The sequence below is a fragment of the Aethalodelphis obliquidens genome, unplaced genomic scaffold, assembly GCF_003676395.1.
Source record: "Aethalodelphis obliquidens isolate GAN/ISIS:26980383/991018 unplaced genomic scaffold, ASM367639v1 scaffold8, whole genome shotgun sequence".
Taxonomy (NCBI): domain Eukaryota; kingdom Metazoa; phylum Chordata; class Mammalia; order Artiodactyla; family Delphinidae; genus Aethalodelphis; species Aethalodelphis obliquidens.
In genome coordinates this window covers 4,072,541-4,092,624 of record NW_020837952.1, presented here as the reverse complement: position 1 = coordinate 4,092,624, position 20,084 = coordinate 4,072,541, and the positions used below count along the sequence as shown (strand labels likewise).

At 55.9% G+C, this 20,084-nt stretch overlaps 2 protein-coding genes across 5 annotated transcripts in view; one reads left to right on the top strand and one right to left on the bottom strand.

Annotated features, from left to right (window-relative positions):
• The first annotated feature begins 165 nt into the window (after positions 1-165).
• On the top strand, positions 166-4,489 carry LOC113621249 (keratin, type II microfibrillar, component 7C-like). Its single transcript, XM_027108202.1, is given in 7 exon segments — positions 166-189; positions 1,467-1,562; positions 2,087-2,251; positions 2,463-2,600; positions 3,217-3,437; positions 3,602-3,633; positions 4,191-4,489. Coding segments are annotated over 7 exon segments (975 nt in total).
• A 698-nt stretch (positions 4,490-5,187) lies between these two features.
• Positions 5,188-20,084, bottom strand: part of KRT7 (keratin 7) — an 18,438-nt gene continuing 3,541 nt past the window's right edge. Inside the window, exons 2-11 of one of the 4 annotated variants that reach the window (XM_027106369.1) lie at positions 18,028-18,096; positions 16,377-16,588; positions 15,377-15,451; positions 14,015-14,075; positions 12,714-12,809; positions 11,120-11,284; positions 9,876-10,001; positions 7,376-7,596; positions 5,886-5,920; positions 5,188-5,514 (exon numbers count right to left, since the gene is read on the bottom strand). In XM_027106369.1, the coding sequence (XP_026962170.1) occupies positions 5,357-5,514; positions 5,886-5,920; positions 7,376-7,596; positions 9,876-10,001; positions 11,120-11,284; positions 12,714-12,809; positions 14,015-14,075; positions 15,377-15,451; positions 16,377-16,588; positions 18,028-18,096 (1,218 nt within the window). In that variant the 3' untranslated portion in view covers positions 5,188-5,356. Of the gene's footprint in view, positions 5,515-5,885; positions 5,921-7,375; positions 7,597-9,875; positions 10,002-11,119; positions 11,285-12,713; positions 12,810-14,014; positions 14,076-15,376; positions 15,452-16,376; positions 16,589-18,027; positions 18,485-20,084 lie in introns of those variants that run through there. The other 3 variants (XM_027106370.1, XM_027106367.1, XM_027106368.1) reach the window with 3 other exon arrangements.

Sequence of the window (20,084 nt, the reverse complement as noted above, 5' to 3'; positions counted from 1 at the left end):
CGTGGTGGTCTCTGGGCTGGAAAGGGACTTGAAGGAAAGAGGGGGAGGGGGAGGGGGAGGGGGAAGGAAAGGTGCTTCAAGTGGGGGAAACGTGTGGAGCTGAGGACTTCAGGCTTATGGAGTGGGCGATGGGAGCCACAGAAGGTGCTTGAGCAGGCCAGCAGCATGGTGTATGATGCAATTTGGAAGGCCTGTCTGGCAGCAGCGTGGAAGACAGATAGGAGGCAGAGAGACTGAGGCTGGGGATTCCATTTCCACGACTAGGTAAGGAATCTGGGGTAAGACAAGACTCTAAACTGAAGGAGTAACAGGGATCAGAGAACACAAGTTGATCGGCATTTTCTTTTGTTTTATAAATTTCTCATACATGCAAGAGTATATACAACATACGTTTAATGATTTAAATAGCAACAGTAATAAAAACAAATCCTTGTGTACCCAGCAGTACCTTCAGAGCCCCCTGTGGGACCCTTCCTGAGCACAGCATCCTCCCCCTCTGACCCCATCCAATCTCCAAGGTAACCACTATCTTGGGTTTTTGTGTTAAGCACTCCTTTGATTTTCTTTATTGTTGCCTCATATGAGTATGAGTCCCTAAGCAATTGTTTAGTTTTGCCTGCCTTTAAGCTTTCTATAAATAGAATTACATGTTCGCTCCTATGACTTGCTTTTCCCCCCTCAACATTCTATTTGTGAGATCCATCCATTTTGATGCATGTAGCTTTCTTTATTTTTCAGTGCTGTAGAGTATTCCAGTGTATTATTATTCTCCATTCTCCTAGGGGTATACATACGTGTGCTTTTTTTTTTTTGGTTATAACAAACAATGCTGCCCCGAACTTTGGGGTACATATTTGCTGGTGTACTTTGGCAAGAGGTTCTTCAGGGTACTGGCTGTCAAACTTTTTTTGGTAACCACAACTCAAAATAAGGAATATATTTTATAGGGCTTCCCTGGTGGCGCAGTGGTTGAGAGTCCGCCTGCCGATGCAGGGGACATGGGTTCGTGCCCCAGTCCGGGAAGATCCCACATGCTGCGGAGCGGCTGGGCCCGTGAGCCATGGCCGCTGAGCCTGCGCGTCCAGAGCCTGTGCTCTGCAACGGGAGAGGCCACAACAGTGAGAGGCCTGCATACCGCAAAAAAAAAAAACCAAAACAAAAAAACCAGCCATTTTACTCCAGATCCTAAGTTTCACAATAGTGCAAGCTGTGCATTCTAGAGCGATCATCCTAGTGGGTACCAGAGGAAATGCCTGAAAACCTCAGGACCCCCTCCCTTACCCAGACCTGCTTCTGACCCCTTGAACTGAGTAAAGGACTTCATCAATACCATGACACCAGGCACTGGAATGAGCAGCTAAGGAGGGCCCAGGGAGTGTGCCCAGCCTGATGGGGTGCCCCTCCCTGGTGGGGAGAGCTCTGTGCTGTCTCCCCAGTGAGACTCCTGTGCCACCCTCTCCCTTTAGGTTGTGGACTGCGGCTACCTGCAAAAGTCAAACCTGGAGGCCAATGCGGAGGCCCTGACCCAGGAGATCGACTTCCTGCAGCAGCTGTTTAAAGAGGTGAGGGGCCACAGAGCAGTGGGGCAGCAAGGAGGATGGTATTTGGACATTGGAAAGGACTTTCCACCACTTGGCTTCTGAAACCCCTGGGTGAGGGGAGCACAGGGCAGAGTCGAGGGACCCGAGGCAGGTTTACTGTCAGAAGATGAAAAAGTATAGCTTCTTGTCTTATCTGCCAAACCCAAACAAGCTGTTGTCCCTGGCTACTGTGGTGATAATTATCACAAATTGTATATTCACAAATCAGGCACAAATTGTAAGTTGCTGCCTCATTTCAGAGGCCCTGACTGAAATCAGGCAGTAAGCCTCAGAGCTGGGCTCCTCTCAGCCTTGGGACTTTGGTCCTGAGGAGCACTGAGAGGTTCCAGGGTCGAAAGGGAGATGTCACCTTTGTACTGGGGCTTCAGACAGCGAGGCTGTGGAAGAAACAAGGGCAGGGGACAGGGAAGGACCATGAGAAAGAGGGCTTCGGGGAGTGGGACTATGGTCCAGGAAGCTCTTACCACTCCCCCACTTCCCCGCAGGAGCTCCAGGTCCTCCACGCCCACATCTCAGGCACCTCAGTCATCGTCAAGATGGACAACAGCCGGGACCTGAACATGGACTGCATTGTCGCCGAGATCAAGGCTCAGTAGGATGACATGGCCAGCCGCAGCCAGGCTGAGACTGAGTCCTGGTACCTCAGCAAGGTGAGTGGTCCAGTGCCCCCTTCCCAGAACAGGGATGCTAAAAGCTGAAAGTATTAGCAGGAGGGATGCTAAAAGGGCTTTGGTCTTTGTCTAGGTGGGATGGGTAAGGGAAGGGCAGGCAGCTCTCAGGATGGGGTGGCCGATGTGCACACTGTGGGGCTCAATGGGGTGGCATACCCTGTGTCCCATGAGCATCTGTGCTTTCCCCCAGTGCGAGGAGATCAAGGCCACGGTGATCCAGCCTGGGGAGACCCTGAGCCGCACCAAGGAGGAGATCAACGAGCAGGGAGATTTAAGTCAGACACCTTGCCAGAGTGTGGGGGAAGAAGCAACGTCAAACTTCAGGCAAGTCTTCTCCACGGAGAACGCTCTCCGTCCCCGCTGAATGGGGGGCGCAGGGGGAGGGCTATGGAGGGGAACGGAATGACCAGGGCTCTCATGGTCCCAGGGGCAGAATGGGGCAGAGGAAATAGCACCAGTCTGAGAGGCAGGAAACCTGGGCTCTCCAACCAGCCCTGCCACTAGCTCACCATGTGATTTGGGGGAAGCCATTTCACCTCTCTGGCCCATTGCTCTAGATCACTGACCACACACTTAGATGACCCCAGATGTTAGTAAGTGAGTGAAGCAGGCTGTACTGAAGGCACTAGGGTGTGGTGAACTGGAAAACAAAACAAACGGGCAGAGCTGATCAGATCCAACTGAGGCAGGCCCTACAGAAATGCAGGTACAGTGTGGCCGGATTCTCTGGCTTTTCAAGAGAAGCCAGGAATTTGGATTTTTACATTAAATTTCAAAAATTAAGGACACTGTGCCAACATTCCCCAAGAGCACTAATTTGCAACCCCTGACCTAACAAACGAGTAAGGCCCCTTCTTCCTCTGATAGTCAATGGTCAGTGGATACCTGGTCTCTGACCCTAAATCCAGAAGAAGGAGCCTTAATAACCCTCCCCTGTCCCCCAGAACTCCAAGCTGGAGGCTGCCATGCCCGAGGCGGAGCAGCAGGGCGAGGCGGCCCTTAATGATGCCTGCTGCAAGCTGGCCGGGCTGGAGGAGGCCCTGCAGAAGGCCAAGCGGGACATGGCCTGCCTGCTCAAGGAGTACCAGGAGGTGATGAACTCCAAACTGGGCCTGGACATCGAGATCGCCACCTACAGGCGCCTGCTGGAGGGCGAGGGGCAGGGGTGAGGACCACATCTGTGGGGATGATGTATCTTCATCCTCCAAGCTGGCTAGGAGCATGTTTGCATATTATTTGCATCTAATTTGCATCATGATTACTTGGAGGAGGGAATTTGCAAGTTCTGCTCCCCCCAACTAATTTTTGACTCTTTTCTCTCCCCACAAGGTTGTTTAAGGGCATTGGTGCTGTAAATGTCTGTAAGTTATCTATACTGTGGGTTCTGAAATACGAGCTTGGGGCTCCTGGTGGTCCGTCTTTTTCTTAAAGGGCCAAATAGTAAATATTTTAGGCTTGCGGGTCACGCAGTCTCTGCTCAACTGCTTAGCTTGTTGTAATGTGAAAGCAGCCACAGCCATAGCAATACTTCAGGAATAGGTGTGGTTGGGTTCCAATAAAATTTTATTTACAAAGGCAGGAGGCGGGGGCCGGGGTGGGGGGGACGGGGGCACAGTTTAAGACCCTGAAAGGAAGGAGGGGGATGTGGCAGTGAATGATTATGATAACTTAAATAGCTATTTCAGCCTATAGGGAGGGCCTGGGCTAACAGTTTATCAGGGATGCTTGAGGTTAGACTACTGGAAGAAGTGCCCAGGTGTGAGGTTGTTTGAGGGGGAAGGGGGAATAGAAATAGAGGGAAGGAGCTCTGAGGAAGAGAAGAGGGGGTGGGGGGACTCTGGCCCTTAGGCAGGAGCCGCTGGTGAGGACCTTGCGAGGCGACTCAGCCCTGTTCTCTCCCCTCCCCGGCCCCCCGCAGGTGTCAGCAGCTCCCGGGGCGGGGTCGTCTGCGGGGACCTCTGCGTGTCCGGCTCCCGGCCGGCGACGGGCAGCGTCTGCAGCGCCCGCGGCAGCGGGAACCTGGGGGTGAGCACCGGCGTGTGCTCGCCCTGCGGCCAGAGCGGTGGCGGCAGCCACCTGGTGCGGTTTGCTTGGCGGCTTCTGCTTCGTAAATACACCGCTCCGCGAGCCAGCCATCCCTGCCTCCGGCGGCGGGTCCCAGAGCTCGGAAAGCCCCTGGGCTTGCGGTGGAAGGGCTGCAGGAACCAGCCGGCCTGACCTGCCCAATTGCTGCCTTCTCCTCCTGCGTCTCTCTCCCCGCTTGTCTCTTCACTTCCTCCAGGGAGGGAGGGCTCCTCGCCCACAGCTCTGGCAGCTCCCCTCCATCCCCAAGAGTCTAAATGACTGGTTTCCCCCAGCTCTGGGACGGACAGATTGGTCCCACGGCCCCTCCAGTGTGGACCTGCTGCTGCTTCCCCTGCCTCCTAAACCCTCCCACAGTGACTGAGGTTGCGTCTCCCAGGGCACAACTTTATGCCCCGCCTGACTCCCTCTCTCTCCCAGGAAGGACTGATTTGCCAGTTGGTTGGTCCACCCCAAACCCAGGCCTAGGGCAGCTAAACGTGTGGTCTTCTCACCACTGAGGAATGTTCTCGGACAGCACAGGGCATTGGCTGGGGGAGGGAGTGGGTGCAAACGGCTCTTCCACGCCCTCAGCAGGAGAGGACTCCAGTGCCCACTTCCTGGCAGAACCAGAACTTCCAGGGGCTTCTGGGCTTCTTCAGGAGAGGAGCTGGAATCAGGCCCAGCCCTGGGAGAGGTCAAGGCCTCACTCTGGATAAGAGTCAAGTTCCATAGAGCAGCACCCCCATGTCACCAATGTGCTGTCCCAGTTATCAGGGCAGACCCTGTGTTCTCTCAAGCCCTCCCCTCCCCACCGCCTTCCCCGCCCAGCCTAATGAAGCCAGGATACCAGGTGCTGGGCATGGGCTCACCCAAGCCTCGGAAAGCAGCTGCTTTATTGGAAGCTATTCTGACATCATTTTTCAGACTGCCTTGCAGTCTTGGGACCAGGGATGGGACCAGGGATGGAGGTCCTCTTGTGACGATGGGAGGAGAGGGTATGTGTCTCCCCACACCAGAGGCTCAGTTGCGGGTGTGCCTGCCGGGGGCAGATGTGGTCCTAATGGAATAGGCCTTGGGGGCCCCAGGCCCTCCACCACTGGAGAATCTCAGGGCATCGCTGCCCATGGTTCCCCCGAAGGTCAGCCGGCTGCCAGCACCGCCCGTGGAACCGACCACAGCTGAGAGAGAAGGGAGGAGGTCTCCATCGGCGTGAGGCCCACTACCCGAGGCCCCCGCCCTCCTGCCATAGCTGCCCGTCTCCCTCCTCCCACCCACCTCCCTTCCCCCCAACAGCCAGGGGCCAACCCAGAAGGAGCCTCAGACAGAGGTGAGGGCTGCTCCACACTGGCCCCACCCACCCTGTCCTCGTGCATGGCTTTCCTGGGCTGTTGAGCCTCTCTGGATGGGAGCTGCAGGCCCCTGCTGAAAGCTATTGGAGGGAAGGAGGCTCCCAGCCTCCAGAAGGCCAGGCCTTCCGGCCGATATGCCATCCAATAGACCCAGCCTAGTCTGGACGGCATAGGCGATGGGCCCGCAGCCAAGGACTTACAGATGTTCACGGCTCCCACTCCAGCTCCGGTCATCCTGGGGCAGAGGAGACACCTGTGAGGGCTGCTCTCTCCTCAGCACTGGAGGAAGCACTCCCGCACCCCTCCGTCCAGGCCCCGAGCAGAACTGAGGTTGCTTCCTCTGTCCCCGCACATTCAGCCTTTTCCCTTTGGCCCTCCTGCCTGCTGGCTACATGACCTTGGGAATGTCTCAGAGTCTCCAGTTCCTCACCTATAATGGGGCCTAACTCAGTACCAACCTCACAGTGTGGTTTGTGAGGGTTAAATAACATAAGTTACCTAAAGCCCTGGGCACACGGGAGTCTGTAAATGGTAGCTGTCCTCGTTGTTTATGTAGATCGCCGCCTCTCTTAACCAGATCATAAAATCCTCAAAGAAGGCTGTATTGATTCCTGCATCTCCAGTCCTTAGCATGAGGTCTGGCACACGGTAATTATTTAATATGTGTTGAAATAATTAGTGAATCGTTGACTGAGTGAACTCAGCTCCAGCCGGGACTGAGGGGGGAAGGAGGAGAGGGGGTTGTTTTAAGCAGGCTGTGGGGCTGAAACAGGTCTTACACTGGAAATTAAAAATCTATCCGAGACAGCCGGTGTTTGCTTTGTGACTCACAGTCTCACTGTCACCGAGCCCTTGGCCTTGGGAATGAGTTTACTCTGCAGGGAGGAGGAGAGGCCTCAATTTAGTGGAGGGAGTGAGGGAAGCCCAGCTGCAGCCCCAAATCCTGGCAGGGGGCAGGGCAAAGGTCAAGGGCAAGAGATGGGGACACTAGAAAGCTTCCAGGCCACTTGTCTGTTGACTGAATGAGTCAATCAAGCCATCAAGGTACTAATGAAGACCCAACTTCATGGACATAGATGTGGAGTTTTTTGTGAAGAATTCCCCGTAAGACTAACCCAACTCAGCTTCATCTCAGGCTGCAGGTGAGTATGCAAATACTTCTGGAGACAGGGGAAATTTACCTCCTCACCACGCTCAGTCAATACCACGTGACTTAGCCCTCAATTATGTGGTGAGAAGCAGCCTGTCACCATGGAAGATGCCTGGACCAGGAATCAACAGAGCTTGACCGCACACTGGCCCTGTCCCCTCAATTAATAAAACTAACCACAATTTCCCCTCTGTACACTAAGGAGTCAATAATACCTGTCTTGCTTACCTGATGTGTTCTGAGGATCAAATAAGATAAGCTTGCTAACAGACACACACACACACACACACACACACACGCGCGCAAAAGCGCTGTTATTACTTCAAATTTCTCACTGAGCTTACAGCATCTGGTCTTTCCCTCTCGAAAGTCATCTCATCAAGGGCAAAGAAGCAATCATCATCTGTACCCTCCCTGCACTTCCCACACCCAGTGCCCTGCAGAAGAGGGTGCACAGGAAATGCTTGCAAATGGATGAACGTCAAGCCCCAGGCCTCACTGAGCCCCAAAGGATCCCCTTTCCAGATTCTTTGTCTTCACCTGCTCTCCTCGCCCTCCAGCAGCTTGCGGTAGGTGGCGATCTCGATGTCCAGGGCCAGTTTGGTGCTCATGAGCTCCTGGTACTCCCGGAGCTGCCGGGCCATGTCCTGCTTGGCCTTCTGCAGGGCCTCCTCCAGGTCCACCAGCTTGGCCCGTGCATCCTTGACAGCCAGCTTCCCACTCTCCTCGGCCTCGGAGATGGCAGCCTCCAACTTGGCACGCTGTGGGGGGTAGTGGGGCTTTGAGCTGGGGGGGCAGGCCTCACCAGCCACTGCCTTCCTGCTTCCCCATGCTGCAGTGAGCATCAGGGCACCTTGCTTACGGTGGCTTCACTGGCACCTGCCTCCTCTCCCAAGCACCAGGGAATCCCAGGGGTTTCAAACATGGGTTTTGATACCCAATGCGTACCTTCCACTTCTGGCTTTGCCACTTACAAGCCATGTGATCCTGGATGAATCAACCCTTCTAAGCCAAAAGTCTCCTCTTTCCTAAACTAGCAGTCATCACAGTATGTATAGAGAGAGATTGCAAGTAACGAAATCATACAAAAGTCTTTGGCACAGTGTCTGGTATACAGTAAGCATTTAATAAATGCTATTATGATCACTATTATGAGTAAATGCTATTATGATTTACAAATGCCCACACACCTGACCCCTAGCTAGAGGAGTTCCAAGGCTATGGGATTCTAGTTTAGTCCTCAAATTTCAGGCAGCTGACCAGAACCAAAAACACCGTCAAAATAGGAACCAGTTTGGAACAGGCCCAGGACAGGGAGACTTGGAGTACAGAGACGCTGTTGGGCACCCCTAGACTCCGAGTCAACGGGCCCCAGGTTTGGGCAGGGGTGGCGTGATTCAGGACGGGCGTGACCATCAGCTGCCACTTCCTGCCTGGCCTTAGTGTTCCCTCTCTCGTGGCCCGTCCCTCACTAGCCGGGCCTATTTAGTCCTGAGCCGCTTCTCGTTCAGCTCCGAGAGCCACCATCCCCATCCCCTCGCGCAGTGGTCCTCCTTCCCTCTCACAAACGCGCTCTGCCCTCAGACCCTCTCCTCTCCGAGCATGCACTCTTCCTCTCTGCACAACACCCCCAGTCCTGCCCAGGAGGCTGGCTGATGCCCTCTGCCCCCATCCACTGGTCAGTGCCCCTCCCTGTCACACTGGTGCCCCCTTGGCAAGGCCATGCCACTGCCTCTGAGCCCCCCGACGGTGATAGACACCCCAGCTCTGGGGTCTTGCTCTGCCCTGTTGGGTAAGAGGAGAACCGGATGTGGCAGAAGCTGCGGCGTTTGGGAAACCGCCATTCATTATTCTGTGCCTCCCCTCCAGGGCTGGACGCTGGCTTGCCACACCGGTGACTCACAGCCCTGAATCTGTGCCGGGAGGCAGCTTCCACCCTCACCCTCATGTAAAAAGGCCTGCAGGGCTCCAAGGGGAGGACATTTCTGGGTAGATCACCCCCACATCCCATCCCCCGGCTCATCTGGAAAGTAGCCACCACCCATCAGCTTCCCTCCCTCCCCACTGCAGACACCTGCCCAGGCTTAGCTGCCTCGAGCACCCCCATGCCTTAGTCAGGGCTTGGGGGACCCTTCCTCATCAATACCCCCCACCCCAGCTTCACAGCACCTCCTCCCATCAGTCTGTCGTCTGAGACCTGTGCCCTGACTATGTGTCAGGTGCTGGGAAGGGAGGAACAGTGAACCAGACAGACGGGGGCCCCTGCTCTTAAGGCATTTTTAATATCCCAGTGGAGGTAGGGGACAATTCTTATTTATACTTAATAAGACTTACCTAATAAGTCAATACTAAATTAATAAGACAGAAAATTTCAGAGAGTGATAGGTGTTTCAGGAACCTCACACAGACTGCTGAGAGAGTGGCTGGCCATCTCTGCGAAGAGGTCTTTTGTCCTAAACCTCAGGGGCGGGAAAGGGGCAGCCATGTGCAGAGCTGGGAGAACCACATTCCAGGTAGAGGGAACACCAAGTGCAAGGGCCCTGAAGCATGAAGATGCTTGGCAAATATAAGCTCCAGGAAGCAGCAAGAGCGCAGCCGGAGAGGCAGTGGTGAGGAGTGAGGTCAGCAGGTGGGGCGGGGCCTTGGGAGCCATAGTGAGGGACTCTGCTGACCTCCGGCCCGCCACCCCCTTCCCCCCTGCCCCCAGGCACGCATCGCACCCAGAGCTAGGTGCAAGGAGAGGGCTCAGTACCAATGTGGTAACGAATGGTGGTTCTAGTCTAGCCAGCCAGCCCGAGGCTCCTTCCACAAGCTCCATGCCCAGCTAGGACTCCTGTTCTCCCTTCGGTCAAGCAGGACCTGGCCAAGAACATTTCGTCCTAGAGAGCTCGCAGGTGGGCCCGAGAGACTTGAGCCGCACCAGCCTGGTCCCCAGAGCAGCAGGGGTGACCCCCTCGCCCCCAGCCTCCTGCTGCTCATCCTGGGCAGGGTCCCAGCTGGCTGCCCTTCACATGCCCCAAGGAGGAGGGCTGGCGCCCACCTGGTTCTTGCTGTTGTCGATCTCAGCCTGCAGCCTCTGGATGGTCCGGTTCAGCTCCGCGATCTCATTCCGGCTACGCCGGAGGTCGTCCCCATGCTTCCCAGCCTGGGCCTGGAGGGTCTCAAACTGGAGGGACCACACAGAAGAGTATGGCAAGGGTGGACCGTGATTACAGGTGACTTGTCTTCTCCCGACACAAGGAAGGCCCCAGGTTCTGAGTGACAAGCCCTCCCAGCTTGTCTTCCCAGGGAGGGACAGTCTGACTCCCAGCAAACTTTGCCTGATACCAGGAGGCCAGACTCCCGGGCAGTGGGGTGGGGGTGGGGGGGTTCAGTTTCCTCCCAGCCAGGACGGGGTGGGGCGGGGGTAACAAGAATGGCCCACCAGGCCCATTCCACTGATCTCGGGGCTCTGCCCATTCCCATTATGTCCTAACACTGGAGAATCACTGGAAGTCTGAGATCCTCACCTATTAACCCCTTTGTCAGCACCACCCATTTTACAGATGAGGTGAATGAGTCCCAGAGGACAGAAGGCACTGGCCCAGTGTCACACAGTAAGTCCTTATTGGCATACGTGTGTCCTCACATACACCATGGATGACTCCCTGTCTCTGAAGAGACATTGCTCTATGCTGCTTTTAAACCCTCAGGCTCCCTCCCCCAGATCGCTGGTTTGCCCCAGCACACCCCCTCCCCACCCATTCCCTCAGCACTGCACTGTCAGCTGCCCTGCCCACACCCAGTGCATATAACGATTAAACCTGCTCTGGAGCCCTTGGACCCAGGATCTGGTCCCTGCTCTTCTATCTGCTAGCTGTGCAGAGCTAGACAAATCGCTTAACCTCTCCATGCCTCAGTTTCTTCATCTGTAAAAGGGGGATAACACTAGTGCCTACCTAACAGGGCTGTTCTGTGGGCTATATGAGTCAATACAGGTAAAATCTTTGAAACTTTGCCTAGCATGGTGCTTACTTGCCAGATTTATCTATAATAATTATTAATCCATGTCCATTTCCTCTGCCCTCTCCCCCCACATCAGGCTGGAATCTTGCCCTGGGCAAGGACCTAGCCTTCTCCTCCTCTCCTTCCCAGGACACTGGAGACCACCACAGATTTAATCCCTGGTGCCTGTCAGCACAGTGGGACCCAGGCCCCAAAGGCTTGAGACAGGGTGAGGAGTAAGGGAAGCCGCCACGGAGGACTCTGCCAGGAAGAGAAAATATGCCTCCAGCGGCCACACACCTTGGTCTGGTACCAGGCCTCGGCCTCAGCCCGGCTGCGGTTGGCGATCTCCTCATACTGGGCCTTGACCTCGGCGATGATGCCGTCCAGGTCCAGGGAGCGGCTGTTGTCCATGGACAGGACCACAGACGTGTCTGAGACCTTGGACTGCAGCTCTTTCAACTCCTGTAGGGACCAGACAGAACATCAGGACTTGGGGCATGACCCGTCCCTGTCCCCATGCCCATCCTGGGATTCCCCGCACACTAGGGAAAGAAAAAGGGAGAAGAGGCCAGAGTGGGAGTGAGTCACCAGGTAGCCAGGGGGCACAGACCCAGCACCCACTAAACAGCTCCACCAGCCCTGGCTCCCAGAAAAGCCCATTAGCACCTTCTGAAATCAAGAGTCTGGCAGGATCACAGCGGACAAACAAGTGACAGAGTGTGGTGAACTGCGATGGCTCCCGGCTGCGAGGTGCTACTGGAGCTGAGCTCTGTTGTGAAGGGAATCACTAGGGGGTGGGTAGAATAAGTCATGTATTATGCACACTCTGCAGCCTTTAACACCGCTGATACAGCCGTATTTATGGACAGGGAACTGTATCTGTGGTATACTGTTACATGAAAAAAGGTATGATTCTATTTTATTAACTATATGTATTTCTATATCTCTATGTGTGTATATGCAGAGAAGAAGTCTGAAAAGGTAGGTATCAAGATGATAAGAGTAGGTGTAGGAAACTTGTTTTCAATTTATGCTTTACTTAATTTTCTAGATTTTCTGCAATGAGTATGTATTTCATAATGAGAGGAAAATAATTATATATACATGTATATACATACACACACACACATATATAACATGTGATAGACATATGAAGGCCCACACTGAGGCCAGAAGTACCCAAAGTCAGCCTCAAGGATCCAGCCTCTGAAATTCACATACGTGGAAATTCTCTCGGAGACGCTAATGGAGGCTGGATGTTCAGGTAAAGACCAGACTGAAGGGAAATGAGAACCGGTCTGTAATTTGCCTCACGTTTTCCTATGTCCCAGACTAGCCAGATGATCCACCACCCTATCTTCTGCCTAAGATCAGAGACTCACACAGATGGGATGAAGAGGTTTTTAAATCCCCTTGAGGGAAAGGAACTGGAAGCCCAGGGCAGGGCAAGCTGAGCAGGAGGGGAGATGGGAGGGGCAGGCAGAGAGGGTGGCTGAGTGGCGGGTATAAACCCTCAGGCACTCCAGTCTCTCCTGACTCAGGCTCCCCTGCCAGCCCACCCAGTCCACCTGTGAACCCTGTCACGGCCCGGATCCCTCAACATCCTCCTGGTTTCTTCCAGCCCCTCCCAATCCCCCTTCCTGACAAATGACCATCCCACATCTCTGGAAGGCCAGTTTTGACTGACTCCACCCTGGTGTGCTGCCCCAGCTCCTACTCCTGGATTCCTGAATCCAGAAAGAATAAAGAGCAGGGGTCTTTATTCAGGGGTCAACTCCCCTACATGCACCCAACACACACCCCGGCTGACCCAGAGGCAGGGGGTGGACCAGATAGCCCCCTGGCTAGGACATGCAGGTTGTGGCATATCTCCCACCCCTGAGGTCCTCACCTCCTCATAGAGGGTCCTGAGGAAGTTGATCTCATCCTTCAGGGTGTCCACCTTAGCCTCCAACTCCACCTTGTTCATGTAGGCGACATCCACATCCTGGGAGGGGTGGTGGTGAGAAGGGGTAGAGGGACACCATGTCCTCAGTTCACGAAACACTTAGCAGGCGTGGGAGCAAGCCAGTACTGTCCAACCCCCAGGACCAATCACCGCTGCCCTACCAAGAAACATACGGCTCCTCCAGGCTGCCTGACACACCCACGGTGGGAAGTTCCCTCCACTGGACCCATCCAGGCTCAAAGAGAACATCGTCTCCACGCACCCCCAGGACTGGAGGTGCCTACGCAGCGCTGATAGCCCACAGCAGCCTGGAGCCCCAAACCTAGCGCTTTACCAGTTCCTAAAGGCTTTAGTGGTTTAGACACACCCCCGGCTCTGCCACCTACTAGCTACGTGACCTTGAGCAAATCACCTCAACTTTATGAGCCCCAGCTTCTCATCAGTCAATGGGAGAGCATGAAATCGTTCAGACTCCAGGACAGTGCTCCCAGGGATGGCAAATCCCTAGCCTAAATATGTAGCTTGCAGCATGGGTGATATAGGGCAGGTGGGCAACAGATAACACTGCAAGTCTGGTCCCCTGAGAGCCATCCTTTGCTGTGGTTAAGCTCCTGTGGAAAGGGCTCCCTTCCACTCATCCCTGAATCTCCAAGGGCCCAGCACTCCAGGGCAGGTTACATTTCTGTGGATGGGCCTGGAACAGTGAGTGAGTGTGTTTTGAATCAGATTAAGTCAATCCCCTCTAAGATATTCCTAAGGCCTTCTGACCTTACCTGCACACCTCCAGGGACAGGGAGTTCACTTTGCCTCAAGGCACCCCATCCCATTCATTCAGCAAATATTTCAGGCATGCCATGTGCCACCCTCATCTGTAATTAAATGTTCTGACTGATAGAGCACTTCCTTATTTGGGGTTGAAATCGTCCCTTCTAACCTCCATCCTGTAGTCAAAATTCTAACCCCTCCAAAAGCCCAGAAACAAGTGTAGTGACTCGCCAGACACACCTACACACAAATACACACACACAGACGTGCAGACACATGTGTGCACATACGTACACGAAGCAGGCTTATAAATGGCTGGCTTCCATATCTCACCTTCTCCAAGCCCATCGCTCCCTTCTTATAGACCCAGCCAGACCCTGACCACAGGTCCCTACTGGCTGCTCAGGTGAGAGGCATGTGGTCCCCTGTCCCCTGTGCTTCCTACAATGCCACCCACCCTACCTGTCTGACCCCCTCACCTTCTTCAGCACTACAAACTCATTCTCAGCAGCCGTGTGACGGTTAATTTCGTCTTCATACCTGCAGTAAAGGAGGGGAGCATGGTGTTGGTGCAGCTCTGCCTCCATCCCCCCATATCCAGGTGTGAAAGTCTGCCGTGCATCTCCTTTACCCCTCCTTAATGACACACCTGAAAACACAGGTGTCAGCTACGAAACAAAATGTCCCTGACTTTTCCATACGGCTGTTCCTAGGGCTTTGAGTCTTGGCAGGCGTGGGGGTGAGGGAGCAGGGAACATACGTGGATCAAAGGACAAAGGCTGCATATACTGGGAGTGAGAAGACGAATAGCAGCCTTGCTTCTGGACCACTCTGTACGGGGCCTGCCCTGTTATGTGCTTCCCATGCATTCTCTCAGTTAGTCCCTACAACAATCCCATAACAATGGTGCTATGATTCTCAGGGAAAGGAACAGAGGCACAGAGAGGCTGAGTACTCTGTCCAGTCACCAAGCCGCTAAGTGGCAAAGCCCGGACTTGAAGCCTGGCCATCTGACGCCTGAGCTCACACCTTAACCTGCTTAATCCCACCCGCTGAGGGTGAAGAAGGGGCCCGAAGAGGAGGAACCTTGTGGACTCAGGAAGGAGGAAGAACCAGCCCCCAACTAGGTGACAAGCCCCCATCGCTACTCCCAGAGCACCTCCTTCTATCCCTCTTTCTCCCAAGGAGCCAGCCCCCTGCCCGTAGGAGGACGCCGGCAAAGCAGGGCACAGAGCAAGAGGGCAGGTGGGCCTGACCCAGTATTTACTTGAGGATTCAAAATAGGTGTCAGAGGGCTTCCCTGGTGGCGCAGTGGTTGGGAGTCCGCCTGCCGATGCAGGGGACGCGGGTTCGTGCCCCGGTCTGGGAAGATCCCACATGCCGCGGAGCGGCTGGGCCCGTGAGCCATGGCCGCTGAGCCTGCGCGTCTGGAGCCTGTGCTCCACAACGGGAGAGGCCCGCGTACCGCAAAAAAAAAATAGGTGTCAGAAACAGAAAGCCAGCAGTGTCCACGAGCTTCTGGAGAACAGAAGGAACAATGTGGGGCAACTTTAGTGGGGAGCAGGATACTCAGGCAGGCAGAGGCCCTCCAGGAGCCCAGACCCCCAAAGTCCCACTCCCCCAGGGCCTCTAGAATAGTTAGGAAAATATCTGCGAGGCCGTCTCTCCACCCCTGCTGCGCCACTGGGCCCAGAGGATGGGCAGACAGGAGCTCCCTGGGCAGCTGCACTCAGGACCCCTTCCGGTTCCTCCTTCAGCCCCAGCCTGGAGCTCAGCCTGGCTCCCGAGGAAAGTGCCCTGTGGGCTCTGGGCTGGGGGAGTACGTGTGCACACATGCACACCTGACAGCAGGGGCTCGTGGGCTGTCCCAGGCCTTCCCTGTCCTGCACGGTCTGCTTCCACCTGCCTTCCACCTGCTGCGGGATTAATCCTGTTGACTGTTGCCCTAGGGAAGTCGGGGGTGGGGATGGGGGATGGGAATGGAGAGACACTCCCTGCAGAGGCCTTTGTTTGTTCTACGTCCAGTCAAAGGCAGTGTCCCTGCTCCGGCTTAGTCATACACCCGCCCCCAGGCAGGGCACAGAGCTCACTCATTAGCCCGAGTGCCCACTGGGCAGGGATGCCCAGCCCAGCCTCTGGCTTTGGTTTCTATTCAATGTGAACAGAGAGTTCAGCAGGCACCTCGAAGGCCTGTCCTCAAGACCCAGCCTTCCCGGCCTCCAGCCTCCCACTCCCTGCCCCTCCTCACAGCCTCCTTTCTGGTTCCTGCCCTGGCCACACCCACCCCCAGCCTCCGCAGCCCCTTCCATCGCTCACAATGATCATGCTCTCTGCTTCTTTCCTTCCCAGCTTGGTTCCAGGTCTCCTCCTGGGAGTCAGGGGCCCGAAAACAAGCCCCAGCTCTCCCGAAGACCTACTATGCGATTTTGATCAAGCCCCTGAAACTTTCTGGACTCTAATTCCTCACGGGAAAAAAACAGAGTTGTTCTAGAATTATCTGAGGGCCATGCAAGTTCTGAAGCACATCATCTCTTGCCCTGCCCTTTCCTGGGCCTTGGTAAGGCTTCTGAAGGGAGCAGTGCAGATCAGGGCTGGGCTGAGATATTTCACTGGGAGTAAGTCAGAAGACAGGACCAGAGCGACTTGGAAAAGCCCCCAGAGACAAAGAGGAGAGAGGGGAAGCAGGGAACGTGTTAATCAAGATCTTCCCTTCTGGGAGTTGTTGTACTGAGCAGCTATAGCCCCTGACCCCTGACCCAGAGAGGATTTGCAGAGGGTGAGCTGAGAGGGGCACATGGGCCCAGGGCATGGATCCCGGCAGGCCGTACTGCGGGGCAGTACTTGTTCTTGAAGTCTTCCACGACGTCCTGCATGTTCCGAAGCTCCACCTCCAGGCGGCCCCCGTCCAGCTGCAGGGCCTCAAGCTGCTTCCGCAGGCCAGCAGTCTGGGCCTCAAAGATGCCCGGGAGGCAGCTCCTCTTGGTCGACTTCTGCTCCTGCAGCAGTGCCCACTTGGTCTCCAGCAGTTTGTTCTGCTGCTCCAGAAACCGCACCTAGAAGGGACGGGAGGAGGAAACTCAGGAGAGGCAGACCGTGCCACCCACAGTGCGGTTGAGAGGGTCTCCAGCCATCCAGCAGAATCCACGCTCGCACTGGCTCTTCCCCCAACCTGGGCCCCTAGCCCTTGGCTCTCTCCTCCAGGAAGCCCACCCTGAACAAGCCTCTCCTCCAGGACTCTCTGTCTCAACTGTCTCAGAGTGTGTCCAGGGCTCAGGTCACTGACATGTGCCAGTGCTGTGCTCTAGAGTCTCCTCCCTCCTCTGCTTCCCCTCGCATCACAGGCGATGGCCTCCATCTCCCTGTCTGAAGGGCTGCCCACTTCCTGTCTGTGTCCGGAGCCCGACTCGGGCCCCCTCCCTTCAGGCTGGGACCTCATCCCTTCCCCTCTCAGTATCCTCTCTCCCCTTCCCTCTTTCTCCCACAAGGCCTCAGGACAGGATGCTACAATCAAGCCAATGTAAAATGAGTCCCTAAGGAGCACCAAAATGACTGGTGTGGGAAGCAGCCCTCCTCAAAACCAGCAACTCAGGCAGCAGGATCTGGGGGCTGCAGCCGAGCCTCAGCAGGGGGAACCTGGGCCTGGGGCTTCCTGCGGAGGCTGCCCCAGAACTTGAAGGATGTGCACAGTCTGAAGGGTGAAGGAGAGGAGGACATGGGGCACCAGGGAAGCAGAGAGGCACACAAAGGCAGGAAAGAGAAAGCCTGCTCTATGCCCAGGGAGGACGCCCTGGCCAGAGGGGCCCAGGGGGCTAGCCCTTAGTTCTTGGGTCCAGCCCCACAAGTGCGCTCTCCCCATCTCTATGCCCCACCCCTTTGGGACATGAGAGGAAAAACACCTCTTAAATGGCCCTTCCCTGTGACCCTCAGTGCCCCCAGATGAGCTCTCTCCAAGGGCAAGTATAACCTCACCTCCTACCACCCAAAGGAGGATGGAGGACCAGCTAGGTGGGGCCGATGGGACCAGGAGCCTGCCTCCCTCCAGCCCTTTATTTCCAGCATCTGCTAGATAATAAGTGGGGCGGGAGGGGAGAATCTCACCCTGCCCCATCTCTGACTCCACACAGCCCCCTCTCAGAGAAGGGGGCCCAGAGAAACAAGTCCTGGCCTTGGCGTCTGGAGCTCCCAACCTGACTCGGATGACAAAAGCTGCCCAAGAACCCCAGCGACTCACAGGCACAGCTCACCTGGGCAACCGGACAGACCCACGCACACATTCCCGGAGGAAAAAGCAGGGAGATTTGGGTAGCTAGCTGCAAGAGAGGGCTTGGAGGCCGAGGGGGACAAAAATAGCTACAGGGTTCATGGAGAGGGTACAGTCCCAGATATCGGCGGAAAGAGAGCAGGCAGCAGCCCTCCCAGCCCCTGGCCCACGTGCGCTGCGGGGCGGCTGCTGGGGCCTGAATCCTGGCTTGGGGCAGCGCGGGCCGCTCACCTTGTCGATGAAGGAGGCGAACTTGTTGTTCAGGGTCTTGATCTGCTCGCGCTCCTCCTGGCGCACCTGCTGGATGGAGGGGTCGATGTTCACCTGCAGCGGGGTCAGCAGGCTCTGGTTGATGGTGACCTCGCGGATGCCGGCGCCCACTGGGCCCCCGTAGGATGAGCGCGCGGCGACGCGCGGCCGCGAGGCGCCAAGGCCGTAGAGGCTGCTGCTGCTGCCGCCGAAGCCGCCGGGGCGCACCGAGTTCAGGCGCACCTGGGTGCCGCGCCCCGGGAAGGCGGAGGAGCGCGAGCTGAAGACCTGGGAGCTTAAGTGGATGGACATGCTGGCTGGGCCGGGCTGGACCGAGCGGCGGGGGACAGGGGGCCGAATTCGCTGACCTCCGGGCGACTTGGCCGCTTTTATCCTCTAGGCGCGGGCGGATAGGCTTACACAGGTAGGGGCGGGGCTGGCCGCCGGCCACCTTTCTCTGCCCGCCAGCTCCTCTCGGGGCCGCGCTTCCGCCATCGCGCCGTCCACCCCTCCGAGGCCCAGGCTTTTGGTCCAAGCCTGTACCGTCCAGAGTGGGGAGGAGGGCCGTAGAGGCTCAGACCCCTTGATGCAGGCGGACGCAGAGAGCGGTGAAAGACAGCGGTCCCAGTCGATCTGCAACGGGCTCAGTCAGGGAAGGCTCCCTGGAGGAGGCTTGGGGATGGAGTGAAGAAGATCCAGATTCCTGAGACAAGAGCCGAAAGATCAAGCGGTAAAAGATTGGGGGAAGGGGTGGTCAAAACGCTCTAGCCCAGGAGTCAGCCCCCAGTCCCCTCCCCAAGCTACTGAGAGCCAGAAAGGCGTTCCCCGACAGCCTCCGTCCCAAGTCCAGCTCGTCCTTGAGAGAGCTCGACTCCTGAGTAAGCTGACCCCAAGGTGGGCCTGGGTGAACTGGTTTCCCTGGCCACATGTCCCCACGCCTCATCTGCATACAGAGACCAGGCCAAGTGGGGCATGACCCCACTCTCGCCCCTCTCCTCCGCACTCCAGTAGAGACATCTTCTGGTGATGGTTACTCTGGGCCTGCACTTCCCCCCGCCCCAGATCACGTTCCTGTCCACTTAGCTTATTTGTCCCTGGAGAGGAAGGGGACACCTGTGTGTATTTGAGACACTTTGTGTGAATGTCTGTACACCTTTGTGTGTACGCACCTGCCCTGGGCTTGGCTGTGTGCACACCCTAGACATGTGTGTTTACATATGTGTCTGCATGTTTGTGAATGTACTTATACAAGTGGGCTTCTATGTTCGGGTGGGGGGCAGGGGGATAGGTGTGTCTGTGAATACATGCTTGCACGCCTTTGCACGAATGTCTGTGCAACGTGCTTGTATTTGCCCTCAGACACTCCTCCCCATTCCCCACCCCTGCCACTTGCCTGTTTAAACGTCCCCAGCTCTCATCATCTCCCCCACCTGAAGCCACCACCAAACAATTCCCAGCAGTTTCAAACCCAGCCCAAGATGGGGATAAATATGCTGTTAGCTCGGCTAGAGGGGCAGCCTGAGGAGCCTTTGGAAAAGACAGCCGACAGGACTGTTGCCACCCTTGGTCCACCTCCAGTCCCGCCCAGTGAGCTGGCCAGGTTGCCACTTCAGACCAAGCCCTTGGGGCTTGAGTGGAGGAGGCTGGGGATGGAATGCCCTTCCTGGTTTCCATTTCAGTTAGACAAGGAGGACTAACGCACAGAAGCCCCTTCTCAGTGATCACAGTGGAGACCCAGGCCCCTTCCCCTCCCTCTCCTCCATATTGGTGTTGGGACAGCTCAGGCCAGAGGCTGAGGGATGCCCAAGGAGACCTTTCAGTGTGTCTGCTGCAGGGTGTGTGTGTGTGAGAGAGAGAGGGAGAGAGAAAGAGAGACACACACACACACCACATCACACACATACACACATACATATATAACACTCCCACACATTCATACACATACACACCATATCACTTACACACACACACACCACATCACTCACATGAACACATACACACATATATACCACATCACACACACACACACACACACACAC